The following is a 13,638-nucleotide window of genomic DNA, read 5'->3' on the forward strand; positions in this document are numbered from 1 at the left end:
ACTTAACCAGTTTTACAAGGTTTATTCTGAACATTGCTTTGGAATGCTTTCATTTTTTTTTTCACTTGGAGTACTGACGAGGATGTCTTGCTAGGAGATAGCTTTGTGTTTGGTGGTGGTGGTATTTTTTCTTCTTTTTGAACACCACTGCTACTAAGCTAAGCTAGCAATAATCAGCTTCTTTGTAGCTAAATTATGAATGGCTTTTTCTTAAAAATTGTAGTCATACCTAGTGTTGACCAAGAGCTGAATGTCAGCCTTGATTTTAAAGGCTTCTCGTTTCGAGCCCTCACATGATGTGATGTCTTCCTGCTCCTTCCATGTGTGGGGAGATATTTAACTTAACACTGCTCTCCTAAACACAGCAATCTGTCCTGATTTCATGCACTTTAGTGCAGATCACTGCAAGGACATAATAGTGATGTTGTAAGAAAGCCTCTTCCTTCCATGCCCAAGACTTATCTCCATCCCTTGAGTTTTCCCTTGCTCTTATTCCTGGTTTTACAAAGCAGAGAAAGTGGCACATGGCAATTTAGTATTTTCCTTCCCCCAAGGAAGACTGTGTAGAAGAGCTTATTTTTCTTTTAAGGTCCTAGAGCTGAACATACATAAACAATTTCAAACCAGTGCTTTGGAGTCTGCCACCTAGAATACAGTTACTCTACTGGTATTGAAGGTTTGCTCTACAGAGCAAACAATTTTTTTTTCTTGATTGATATATAGATCTGTATGTATATTTTTGTGTGTGTGTGTGCTGTCAGCTGCTGTTCTCTCCCCAGGCTAATACATCTGTTGGCCCTGTTGATGTGCTTTTATCCATATCTACAGGGATCCACTGCTTCCTTATGGTGTTGAGAGGGGTGAAATCCAATCTTCCCTTGGAATTATCGTGCTTATTTTATGCATGGCACCAAGCAGGTTCGTGGGTTAGATCTGAGCCACCTGGCTGTCAGGGATAGCCCCGGTGTCTCAGGCTTTTTCTCTGTGACTCCAGGCTGACTCCTTCAGCTGCCTTTGCAGCTTCCCCAGCTACTTCTGTAGCTGCCCTGGCTTTTTGCAGATTGCCTCTGGTCTATAATAAGCAGTTTTCAATATTAAAGATAGTTTAAAGCCATGAAATACTTCTAGCGTAATCAACATTCTTCAGCAAGCTCTTGGCTGTTCTCTATCTCTTAGGTTTATAAGTTTCCCCCCAGCTTAGAGCCGTTTTTCTGAGGAACTGTATTGCCAAAGACCTCGTGATGATTCTGTTCCTCATGACCACAGCCAGCTCAGACTTTGTAGTCTTTTGGCCAGAGGTGGTTACGCGTTTCTAGTTGAGGCTTCCCCATAGACCACCTCATGCCCCATGAGGTTTTCTAGCAGGGTGGAAGTGCCACCAGTGACCCCCAGGAGGAGTGGGGACAACCCTGAGGGGCTGTGGGGACAGGGCAACCTCCACATGGCTCGGGGGCCTTGTGACATGGTGTCCTCCCTGCCCTTCCTTGGTGACACAAGGCCACTGGATGCCTCATGGGGCTGTTCCGTGATGGTGTAAGGGTAATAGGGTGGGTGCCACTCATGGCCAAGAGCTGTTTTGGGAACATGGGAGCGGGCAGGACGGCCCAGCCCTTTGCGCAGAAATCATTTATGTTGTAACCGGGCTGTGGGGATCCTGAGGGAAGGGCCGGGGGCTGGACCCTTCCCTGAGGTAAAATCACCTCGGGGGCTGCGCTCCCTGAGGTAAAACCGCCTCAGGGCGAGCCCGCGGGGCTGAGGGGGCGCTGCGGGGCGGGCGGCGCTGAGGCGGGAGCGGGGCGGGGGAAGGGGCGGAGGCGGCCCCGGCGGCCCCGGCTCCTTTAAGCGGGCGGCGGGGGCCGGCCCGGGGCGGAGCGGGGCGGTGGCGGCGCGGAGCTGAGGGGAGAGGAGCGGGCGGCTCGGCCGGGGGCTGGAGGAGGCGGCGGAGGAGGCAGCAGCGGGGCCATGGCCGCCGATGTGTTCATGCGGCCGGCGCGGCTGCTGGGGGCGGCGGGGCCGCTGTCCCCCCGCACGGAGCCCGATGAGGACTCGTCGGACACGGACGACGGCGGCGCCTCGTCGCCGGGAGGAGGGCGGCGGTGCGGGCCGCGGCGGGGGCAGCCTCCGGGCCCCCAAATCATCCACTCGGGCCACTTCATGGTGTCGTCGCCTCACAGCGAGCACCCTCCCAAGAAGGGCTACGACTTCGACACGGTCAACGAGCAGACCTGCCAGACCTACCAGTTCGGGGCGGCCCGGGGAGGCGGAGGCGCCGGGGGGCGCCTCAGCATCGACGCTTCCCTCACGAAGCTCTTCGAGTGCATGTCCCTGGCCTACAGGTACCGGCTGGAGGAGCCCCTCGGAGGGCTTTGGGGCTCGGCCCCCGTCGCTTCAGCATCCCCCGGGCTTTGGGGGGGAGCCCCCGGGGCTCTGGAGGCTGAGGTGGGGCGGGAAGGTCCGGGGGGTTCCCGTGAGGCGCCCCGCAGCTCTTTTGGGTGGAATTCCTCTTTTTTTTTTTTTTTTTTTTTTTTTTTTTGGTGACAGGTTCCCGCAAGTAGAAGCTGTCGTTGTTTCCTTTGTTCCGGTGGCTGCGGCTGGGGAGCAGCACTTCCTGGGTTTATCTGTGCCTTTTGCCCACGCTCCGCGTTGGGTTTTCGCCCCTTTCGGGAGATATCCCGATATTTTCACGTTTGCTCCCTTTGTCTGCCTTCCAAAATGGAGGCAGAGCTTTGGAACAGAAGTGGTTTGGGGAAGATGTGTGTCTGCTTGCAGCTTTTGTTCCGTGTGATACAGCAAAAGGGGATCCGCTCCGGTGCCCTCTGGTAGGCACGGCTTGGAAGTTGATTAAAAGGAAGGATGGAAAGCTCCCCCGAGCCTTACCAGCAGGGAGATTTATCTTCATTTATAAGAACCATCTTAGCTTGGTAAAAGGAAACAAACTTTGCCCACCCCACATTTCTCTATTCTTTGTTCATTTTACAGAGGCTTTTCTCTGTTTGCAGTTTTTTTTCAGTGAACAGGAAGCAATAGAAGTGCCTGTTCTGTATGTGTAGTGAGAAAACGTGACATAAAGAACCCTCTTAGTCTTTTTACCACATGAGTTATTAGTTACAGGCAAGTGAGTGAGTCTTAGCTAGGTGTGCACAAAGATAGATGTGAAATCTTGGCGTTTACAAAGGAAAATTAAACTGCAATGCTTGATTAAAAATTAACCAGTCTGCCCTTACTGTACAGGCTGAGAGGAAAATGCAGAGGAACCAAAAGTATTGCCAGCGACAGAACTCAACTCCTCACATGTGTCTGCTCATCGGCCTCAATCTGCTTTATTTTATGTTGGGTTTCCACCAGTGTGTCCTTGGGATTTGAAGGCTGTGGAGCACCTCTAACAAAGGGAGGATTCCGTGACATAAATCTGAGGGTGCTGAAATCTGTTATAGATGCATACATTTTGCACCAAATCTGTCTTGGCAGAAAGGGTTTTATCCTGCTTGTTGGTGGTAGTACAAGGCAGGGTGCAGAAAATGTCTTCTTAGAGGTTGCCAAAGAAAAGCAGATTCTTAATGTTTTGTACATGGGTACCTGAGTGTGGGCTTGCTTCTAATCATGTAAAGTCCTGCCCAGGTTCTGTCTGCTTACTGGGAGGCTTTTTTTGCCTAACAGATTGTAAAATTGTCTCTGAAAAGCGAGACCATTACATCGTACTGTGATGAGCGTAGGTACAAAATGAGGAGCTGTGATGATTTAAAGAATGGTCGATGGAGCACGGAAGCTGAACCTCTGTACCTGAGGAGTGGTCTCTGTCCGTGTTCTCCTCAGGGAGCACATGGCCCTCAGGTGAACAGCAGCTGCCTCCTCTGCCATGCTTCAGGTTTGGTTTGAGGTGTTACGAGCTGGCTTATGGGGACATTGTAGCTGTTGTTGCCTCTGTGGCATCTTCCTCCTTATTATCTGATTCAGCACTGACAAAACCTGCAGATACCATGTGTACATTTTTCCTACAGCCATCACTGGATAGAAATTCACTCTAGGGGAAAGAAAAAAAACAAAACAAAACAAAACTGCAAAACAAAAAGGTGAAGAAATGTGGTTTGTGGCTGTTGCAGAGCTAGCAGCAAGGGGCATGAGCTAAGTAATCATGTTCCTAGAGCTGGGTGATAGCTATGTTAAATATAAGAACAAGGAAGTTGATGTAACAGAGCTGTGTGCTGTATTTATTTACAGTTGACACCCGTTGCTAGTATTTCAGTGTTTAAAGTCTTAAGAAGCACTGAATTGTCTGTTATCTATTAGTTTTACCAATGAACCAGCAAAAAAAGTTTTTCTAGATTACCTAGATCACCAGGTCAGGGTGATTTATGTTCAAAACGACCAAATTTATGCTGAATCACGTTCGCTTTGGGATGCACAGCGGAGCCTGGGCTCTTTTATTTGGCTGTCCTTTTTTTTCCTTCCTTTTTTTCCTTCCTTTTTTTTTTCTTCTTTTCTTATATGGCTTTGTGCTGTTAAGTACTGCTACATGTTTTATATCAAAAAAGCTATTTTCAACCATGAGGGAAGTAATTCCCTCCTGCCTTTGAGCAGTACAAGCTAACCTGATTTTAATTTTCGTCATATGTGCCTCAGTCACGTATCCAGCAGCACAGGTAGGAAAACCTCATTTCAGATGAGCCATTTCACAGGGGGAAAATGTGACCGGGGCATGCTCTGCTGTACAGTTAGGAGATTAAAACAATCTTCTAAATCAATAAGTTACTTATAAACGCTACGGTTTACAACAGGTATCACATGGGCTGCGCTTTATCTAAATGTCACCAGTTTTTTTTCCTGAGATTGATTGTGGGAACCATATCACACCAACGGACGTAAAAGAGCCCTGGTTTTTCTCTTCTCGTCCTTTCATCTCAGCCCTCTAAAACACTGTGACCTTGCAGGACTTAGTGTGTGTAGGTGACCCAGGTAATTGTGATCGGCCTGTGGCAGGTAGGCACTTGAAAGGCAAAGATGTAGAAAATGTGCTTTCCAAAATGGAAATGGTCTTTGACATCGTTCATTCTAATAAAGAGAAGCTATGCCAATGGTTGAGTGGCCTGTAATGGTCTTTAAGCAGAATTTTGTCAAATGATATGTAATCCTGATAGTTAATTTAGTAAACCCCTTTAATAACTTTACAATTATTCAAATATTTACATTACCCGAGAACAACTTCCCCAAACTGAACTGTATTCTGAGACGTTCCGATTCCAGCACATCACGATGTATGTTTTTATTCTCAGATGTGGACAGAAGAATTTTTCCTCTTCCTTTTGGACAGCTGTTGTCTTCAGCAGCAGGATAACGCTCGGCTCCTTGCGGAGTCCAGGCTGAAGGCTTACATGAAGGAAAAGCTGTGCCTTAAGAAAGGTCACTGGAAACCATGAATCGCCCTGATGGGCTGCAGCGTGGGGATGGGAGTGTTCCTTATGGAAAGCTCTGCTCTGTGAGCAATGGCAAAGAGTTTGCTTCAGTTGCTTTCTCCAGGTGTGGAGCAGTTAAATGGCAGTGCAGAGTTCACTTGGCACTCACGCCCTGTAAGGGAACGGGAGTTTGGTGAGGGCCTGGGACCACGGAGCTCATTTTCTCCTTGGAAGCTCCCCTCCTGCGGCACTGGGAGAAGATCCGTGAATGGGCTGGTCAGTTGTGTGTGGAGTGTGGTCACGTACGTAGTGTAAACACAGCACAAGCTTTATTTTAGGAATTAATGAGCGTGAGTAGTATCTTTAATGTGGGCGGTTTTCTTTTTTAACTCGTGTTACGTATAATTATGCCAGTTGATGTCAATCTTACTCAGCGGTAGGATGTGATAGGGGCTTTGTGGGCTCCTTTATTATTCAGCAGCCTCAGAGCTCTCACCTTCTAATAAGAGCTTAAGGAGCATGCCAGGTGTTGTACTTCAGATAAGAGCCTTAGCACTGCCATGAGATACTCGCTTAAAACCTCCTGGATCCTGCTCGTTAAAGTTGCACGGAACATGACACTTGGTAACGTTGCACGGACACCGCTGGGAGCGGAGGCATCGGCCAGCGTTTGAAAAACTTGCCAGGTCATTTCTAGATCTCCTCTCTCCTCCTCAGCAATCTGACCCCGTCACTTCACGTAGCTGCAAGCCAGAAACGTTCCCTTCGCTGGTGGACTGACGTTAGGGGTCAGCTCGTTTCCAAAGCACGCCTGCCACATTTACTTGGTTAACGCAGCGTGCGCGTTGGGAAGTTCTTAGTGGCGCTAGCAGGTCTGAGATAAAAAGCTTCCAGAACTTAATAATGTATTTTATATACTGATTTTAGAAACTGCTCTGACAGATAGACCTGTACTCATTCCTTGAATGAAGCCTAACTTAGCAGCATTGCTGTGCTACGAGTGCTCGTGGTTAAGGGTAGCAAGGATGCTACCTTCAGGGTGCAGTGTGGATCGGGGCGTTGTTCCTGAGCCTATTACCTTGCCTAGGTCAGAGGCCTGATATAGTCACAAGCTTTTAAGCTCTGCTTAGGATGGGCTTTTAAGTCCCACCTTGCCAACCTTGAACCTCAGGAAGGTCTGCAGAAAGATTGCTGAGCTGTTTTCCTCTCGAAGATGCGTTTGTTTTGCCAAAGTAAATGTTTAGTAACGGTGGTGTGAAAAGACATTCATTGAAATTAAGGTTTTGGTGTCTTTGGTGCTGCACACGACTAGGAAGGAGTGACAAATCCTGTGGGCAGGTTTAGATCCAGGAACAATTCGTTTTGTTCTGCTCCTGGTGATTTTGGTGGTCGTGAGCTTCTGGTGGCTTCTGTGGAGCTGGCTGCGGAAGGTGCTGCTGCGATCTGGGGTGCGGTGATCACACTTCTTATAAAGGCCCTGTTGTTGATAGCATCTTGTGATTTACCATTTAATCTGTGTGTTGCGTTGTGGTTCTCTTGTCCCGTGTTTCCACGCAGTAAACAGATCTTATTTTCTGGCTTAAATACAACGTGGATTTCGTAATCACAATTTTTGATGGGTTGCTGAAATAGGGAAGAGGGAGCTAGTGTGTCCTCAGATTGCCAGTTCTCAGTAACTTCTGCATGGTCTGGAAAAACAAAACAAAACTTGGCTGAGCTGCGAGACTTGGAGTTACTTTTACTCAAGGTCTTCTGTTGCGTGGTTGTGGTGTGCTCCGAGTGAAGCAGAGTTTGATGCCCACAGAAATTATCACATCGATTTCCAGCTCTCTCCCCCTTATCGTTTTTTTCTTTCTTTCCGCGGTGTGGCAGGAGGAATTAGAGCCAAGAAACTCGAAACTCAAGTCTTAACTTCACTTTCCACATCCTCCTTTAGTAGGTCACTGAATCATTCTTATTTGTTACTCTCCCATGTGGGGAAAAAACACTCCACTTCTTTGGAAGGCGGGGTTGCTTACCCAGGCACTTCAGCAGCTGCTTATCTGTCCGTGTGTCCTTAAGCTACGATTAGCCTTAGACAAACGGCTGTCTGCCTGCAGCAAGGTAGAAAGTGGTGGGGAGGAATACCAGGAGCTTTGTAGCCATGCTCAGCTGGTGGCTAGGTGTTTCTGCAGTGGCAGAAATGTTTTAAGTGCAGAGAAATGGAAAGAACATGAACTCTTGTATGTGTGAGCAGGATTTCCCCCTAATATTTGTTCTCGGTGATCTCTTGCGAAGAAGGAGGAGGGCGGGGGTGAGGAGTGAGGCCAGGGGCTGGCTGAGATACGGAGCAAAATTAGGAGGATCTCTGAGGAATGCACTGAGTGAATTAGAAGGGCTGAGATAAAACCACACGGTGGAGTTGATAGCGTTGATAGAGGCTAAAACAAAGCAACAACAAAACGTAGCAGTTTAGAAGCTTGGACCAGCTTGGATTTACACTAGTACTTCGTTTGTAACTAAAGACCAGGCTATATGCCTGCTACTTCCTTTCCTTTGTATGCAGAAATTAATTGCATTTGCAGTTTTCCTCATCTGTCCTTTGATATTTGAACGTCACTGGCACGAGCAGTCTTTAAAGACAAAACTTCTAAGCTACTTCTGAGGAAAAAGGCAAGGTTTCTGAACTCTTTGATGGCTGTTGAAACATTTGACAGCTTTCATACAATTTTCCTTTCGCTCTGGGAAGGAAACCTTTAAAATATCTATACAACAATTGTAGAGATGATTAGGAAAAGTACTCGTTTCAGTTGCCTCCAAAGAAAATAGAGTTTGTTCTTTGTGTTGCAGACAGCGATGGAAAATTCAGAATCTGATTGTTTTTTGTGCAAGCTGGAGTTCCACTATTGTCACCATTTCTGAAGCAGGAAGGCTTGGGAAGTGGGTTTAGCAAAAGCTGGGGTTTCTAGAAGTGACTGCGGTGGTTTCACTGCTAGAACAGAAATTCCAACCATGGGCTCCTCAAATATATGTTTGCTTGTTCAAAGGGGGGTTGGAAGGTCACTTTTGATTATTTGTTTTGTAGGTAGAATGTGCTGTCTTCATGCCATTTCTAATATGATTCATGTCGACATCCCTTTGTGAGGAAGGCAGTAATCGCCATCGGAAACGTTCCCGTATGCCTTCACCACAGCTTATTTACTTTGTGACACAAGCACAAAGCTTTTTGCTAGCCTTTACTTTCTGGCCTGTTGATCTTAGATAAATCAGCTAGCTGCTAATTTTTCCCTTTCTTCCTTCTGAGAACGGCCAAGGAGGTCTCAGCGCTGCAGAGACTCAGATGTGTGCAGCGGTGGTTTAGAGAAGGGGAAGCAAAGGCACGGAGTTGAGAAGTGACCTGACACGGGAGTCTGAAAGGAAGCTGTATCAAAGGCGATGGTTCAGCTACAAACCTAAGTGATAAAGGAAAGGAGGCAAAAGGAAGATTTAGGAGGGAAAGAGGAAGAAGACGTGCGGCTGACACCTGTTAGAAAAGCCATTGCTGTTGTAACCGATGAGGAGCTGTACAGGTGCAAATTACAGGGTAATAAAAGCAGGCTGGTGTTTTAACATCCATCTTAATGCATCTGGAAGGCGGCGAGCTGCTGCCTGCCTTTGGCATTCCCTGACCTGCAGGCAAAAGGCACCTGCCTGCACCCTGGGGAGCTGGTGCCTGCGCTTGGGAGAGGAAGCATCACGCTCCCTGCAAAAGGGCTGCGCCTTGCAGGCATCAAAGAAGCTTTAATACCTGGTACATAGCTCTCAGTTGTGAAATCTATGGCTGGTGGAGGCCCTCTGCAGAATCTAGATTATTTTTCCTAGAAAACTCCTGCTTTTAGAACAACGGGAGCTGTGGTGTTTGTAGCAGTTTGGATTTTTCTCCTGCAGTGAGCTGCTCTGTTGGACTTGGAAGTCCAAATGGCATCCACCTCCCTGAGCTGTCAAACATTTAATTGCCACGTGAGGTTTGGCCCCTTTCTGCAAGAGACATTTGCTCAGGAGGTGAATGCAGAACCCCACTGGCCGCAGGCAGCTGCTTTCCTTCTGCCAGCGGCAGAGCCGAGGGCTGCAGTCGCTGTTCCCTCCTGGAAAAGGTTTCGTTTTGTGCTTCAGGGTGTTCACACCAGGGAGCTATTTAAGAAGGAGCTCAGCATCAGCAATAGTTGGCTACCTGTGTGCAATGCTGGTGGTTCTAAGGTTGGGCTGTGCTTGCGTACATGCAACAGAAAATGGGAGGACTGAGGCCCAGGCTGCGATGAGTGGCCCCGAGATCTGCTTCGTCACCTCCAGGCTGTAAAGGAGAAGGCTCGGGCCGGGTGGGAGGGCCTGCAGGATTCCCACAGAGCAGTGTTCGAATCCAGTTTTGTTTAATTAGCGATACGTCAGTGTGCTTAGGCCAGACCACAGCTGACCTACTGATAACCCCGGTGACACGATGTGTTCCGTGCCACAGAGTGGTGCTTGTAGAGAAGGGGGGTCGATCGCTCAAGTAGCTGAGCGTTTGACTCGATGAATTGCAGACTTGTTCTGTAGCTCGTCCAAATATCTTAATGACTTGTCACATTTTAATGACTGGTTAAAGTTTAGTTGGGCAACTTTTTGGTCTGCAGTTTTGCATTCACAGAACAACATTATTTACAGCACTAATGCACAGTGACAGGCTTTCTCATCCCTCTGCTTCTAGTTCAAGCAGTGGTATCATGCAAGGAAGCTATGCTATGTTTCATGCTTTTTATTACCTGAACTTTTTATGTTTGGGAATGTCTTGCATATAGAGAGAAATACATATGTATTTTTAATGTCATGGGAGATTTCTGGATTTCCAGAGGTGTATATTTATTGCTCCTTTATACCACACTGGAATGAGCAGAGGATAAATTTGCAATTAAACTGGGTATGTTTTGTTTGCCCTTCTCTCTTTAATCGCAGATACTTCCCTATGCATTCCCTCAGTGTTACAGGAAATGAAGCACAGAGTTTTGGGGGAACTGAGCAGGAATAGAAGAGCCTCGGCTGCGCCCAGCTGGAGGAGGAAAGGCAGCCAGCTGAAGGGACCTACTCCCTTTCTTTCACAGTCATCCTCCTACAAGCGGAGGAATTCTTGTTCTTGTAGCTTTGTTTCTGTGTGAGCACAGAAAGGCTTCCTCCCGTCTCGGTCGGGAAATAAAAGGGTGGTCTTGTCTTTGCCAGCGTTTGGTGGAGTCGGCTTGTAATAGGGCAGGCTCCTGAGTAAGAGCAAGAATTGCAGAGCTGAGCCTTAAGGGTGACTGAGGGGGGAGGGAGAAGATCCAGACGGCCTTGTTCTGGTGTAGTAAGGGTGTCCTTCCTGAGAAAGAAGATTGCCATTGTTAGTGTTGGAAATGAACAAGAATAAACTGCACTGTTTGTGCTTGGGTCTTGCAAATCTGGGGGCAAGGTGGCATCTTGCAGGTCCCTCCGAGTGGTGTTTGTGTGGTTTCGTGCTGTGCTTGCTTCCTGCAGAACCCTTTTGAAGCAGTCCTGCTGCAGAGGTAACTGTGTTGGGAGTTGTGTACACCAGCCCCTGGCTGTTGCTAGAGCAGTGGTGGTAAATTTGGGGGCTTGGTCCTGAGGCTGAGTAGGAGAGCCGTACAGGAGCATTCCTCACTCCTGCAGTTTGTGCTGCATCCTGCACTTAGGACAGATCTACAGGAACGTGCATGATGTTCACAAGATGGGACCTTTCCTTTGCCCTGATCCTTCCAGCAGCAAAGCCTGTTAGTCCTCATGTATCAGCGTGGACAGGGGATTTTTATTTTTAAGCAGTATCTCTGCATAACAAGATCCAAGCAAACACTGCGGAGGCACGAAGGACGCTTTGCTGCTGGAATCTGTCATGTTCATTGTTTTCAGAACTCTGGCGTGGGATGTTTACTCAAAATCCTGGCCTCCGTTTCCCTCTGCCACTTCGTTTACTCTCTCTTCCCTCAGGGTCTGGCAGTAACAGGGGCTCTGCCTGCAGCAGTTCGAGGACATGGCAGCTGAAGTGTGGGGCTGAGACCTGTGTCAGGGCTGCAGTGAACGCAGCGATTTCTCAGTCTGACAGCCACAACAGCTCCCTGTCAGTGTGAGCAGGTTGTCCAAACCCTGTTCCTGCCTGCATCACCCTGTCTCTGCCAGGGGCTGCATCGCCTTGGCTAATTTCTCACCTGATAATGTCCTAGTGCAGGAGGAGAGCCCATCAAACCAGGAGTGATGGTACAGAGCCCAGGCCTGTGTGATGTTATTTTCGTGTCTCTGGAGCAGCTGGAATGAAGTGGCGTTGGGATTGCACAACAGATCTAAAAATAACTTGGGCCCACTGCATTTAATTACTGTCTAGCAACTGTACATTCGTGTGGCTAAACATGAGCCAGCAAAGGCTCTTCAGCTAAACTTGTTCTTGCTGCATCTTGCATCCAGATCTGAGGCTGTTGTTAAACTTTTTCACTGTTTATCTTCACTAATGACGTCATTCCCAAAGGGAGAGCTGCTCAGTTCCTCATGATTCTTCTCTGAAGTCTGGGGCTGCTCTTCAATATCTCTCCTTACGCAGACCTTTTGGTTCTGGAGCTGTGGTATCACACCTGAAGTAGCCTGTGCTAGTTACTGAGAGCTATTACTTTGTAGCAGGCCAGAAACAGAAATGAGCAACACAGTAAAAAAGGAGAGGCATGCAAGTTGTTGCATTTCTGATGTGCCAATCAATAGTTATGGATATTACCTGCTGCCACATTTCCCAGAGCAAAGAATGATAAATTTTGTTATTTTCTAGCATGGTTGGTCTCTGCTCATTCTGATGAATTCCTGGATGTTTGTACAGAAGCCGTGGCCACGTAGGCAAGCAAGTTAAACTGCTAACATGATACTGAAAGGGGGAGCTGCCAGCATCAGGAGGACTTGTTGCCTTGGAGAGAGAGGTGACACAGCAAAGTCTGTGCTCTGCTAAGCTGTGGATTCAGAAATGGGCTCTGAGATTCACGTCTGCTAGCAGCACGGAAGGACCTGGATGTTACATACCATTCCTCTCATGCTAGCTCATTGCAGATGGTGTTCAGCAGAGGTAGGAATGTTCCCCACTATGCTTTCAGACTCCTGCACGTTAATGTCTGCACGGATACTCTGCCTGGTCCAGCTTTCTGTTTGCTGGGTAAACACATGGCCCTGGCAGGATGGTGGGCGAGGACGTGATCGGAAAGCACGGCGGTGGCATGCCAAGTGTGGGGAAGCAGGGAAAGGGAGCGATCTGCTTGTGTTTGCTCTCTTACAACACAGCTTTTGAGAAAGAAAATCGAGAGGAGGAACTGTAGTGGGGCAATGGGTTAATGACCTCAGAACGCACGCAATAATGACTTCTTTGGATTTGAGGATATGGAAATTTTAAAAAAGAACTAAACTGAAGGATTTCAGTATTATTGTGAAATACTTAGACCTGCTATGGAGCAAGAGAAGTACTTCGTATGTTATTCCAGATGAACCTCGTGTTGGGGTGGGAGAAGTAACTTGACTAAAGACACAGATGTCCTCAAGGAGGAAACTGCACGTACTTCAGGTACTTAGCAATCATGTTTGACAGCTAAAATGCATTGAAAATAGAAAGCAGATGTTGTGAAATAGCTGAGAGCCTGAAGCAATCTATCAAAAAGCTGGGACATCTGAATCTGCTGCGGCAGTCCCCACGATGGCTGTTCTCTGTTAAGAAAGCCATTATCCCTGCCTTTTCTACACAAAGAGCTGCCAGATCAATACAAGTTCAACTCACATCGGTATGATTAAAAAAAAAGGGGGGGGCTATAGACAAAGCACGAGGAGAAATAAAGGTTCTTCCAAATCACTTGCAGGGAGTAGGTTGGTATCATTTCCTTTTACAATTGAGAAATGTTTACAAAAGACTGACCTGCTCAGAAATGTGCGTTGAGTCAAGGTATGCAGAGGGCTCGGTTAACCTGCTCCCTGGTCAGGAAGGCTTCAGAGTCGGGTTGGGACTGGTTTAAGCTCTGGCTGCCCGACCCGCCTGGGAATTCATGGAGCTGAGTTTTGCTTTGTCCAAGGCTGCCTGAGATGTGCGGGGCCAGTGGGGACGTGGTCCTAGGGCTTTGATGCTTTTAGCAGTTTCTGAAGATAGCTGGAGGAAGGGAGCGCCACGCAAAAGTGCGTGTCCTGTTCTCGTTGTTCCCCAAGCACCTGCTTGTGGCCACTGCTGGAGAACGGAGCACCGGGAAGCTGGACTTTT

General features: G+C 47.9%; 1 protein-coding gene across 1 annotated transcript in view; it reads left to right on the forward strand.

The window, feature by feature from the left end:
* The first annotated feature begins 1,882 nt into the window (after positions 1-1,882).
* The window catches only part of MLXIP (MLX interacting protein), a 45,398-nt gene continuing 33,642 nt past the window's right edge, over positions 1,883-13,638 (forward strand). The window contains 1 exon segment of the mRNA XM_084297338.1: positions 1,883-2,336. Coding sequence (XP_084153464.1) covers positions 1,963-2,336 — 374 coding nt within the window. The 5' untranslated portion in view covers positions 1,883-1,962.

Source organism: Netta rufina (genome assembly GCF_964035555.1).
Source record: "Netta rufina genome assembly, chromosome: 17".
NCBI lineage: Eukaryota > Metazoa > Chordata > Aves > Anseriformes > Anatidae > Netta > Netta rufina.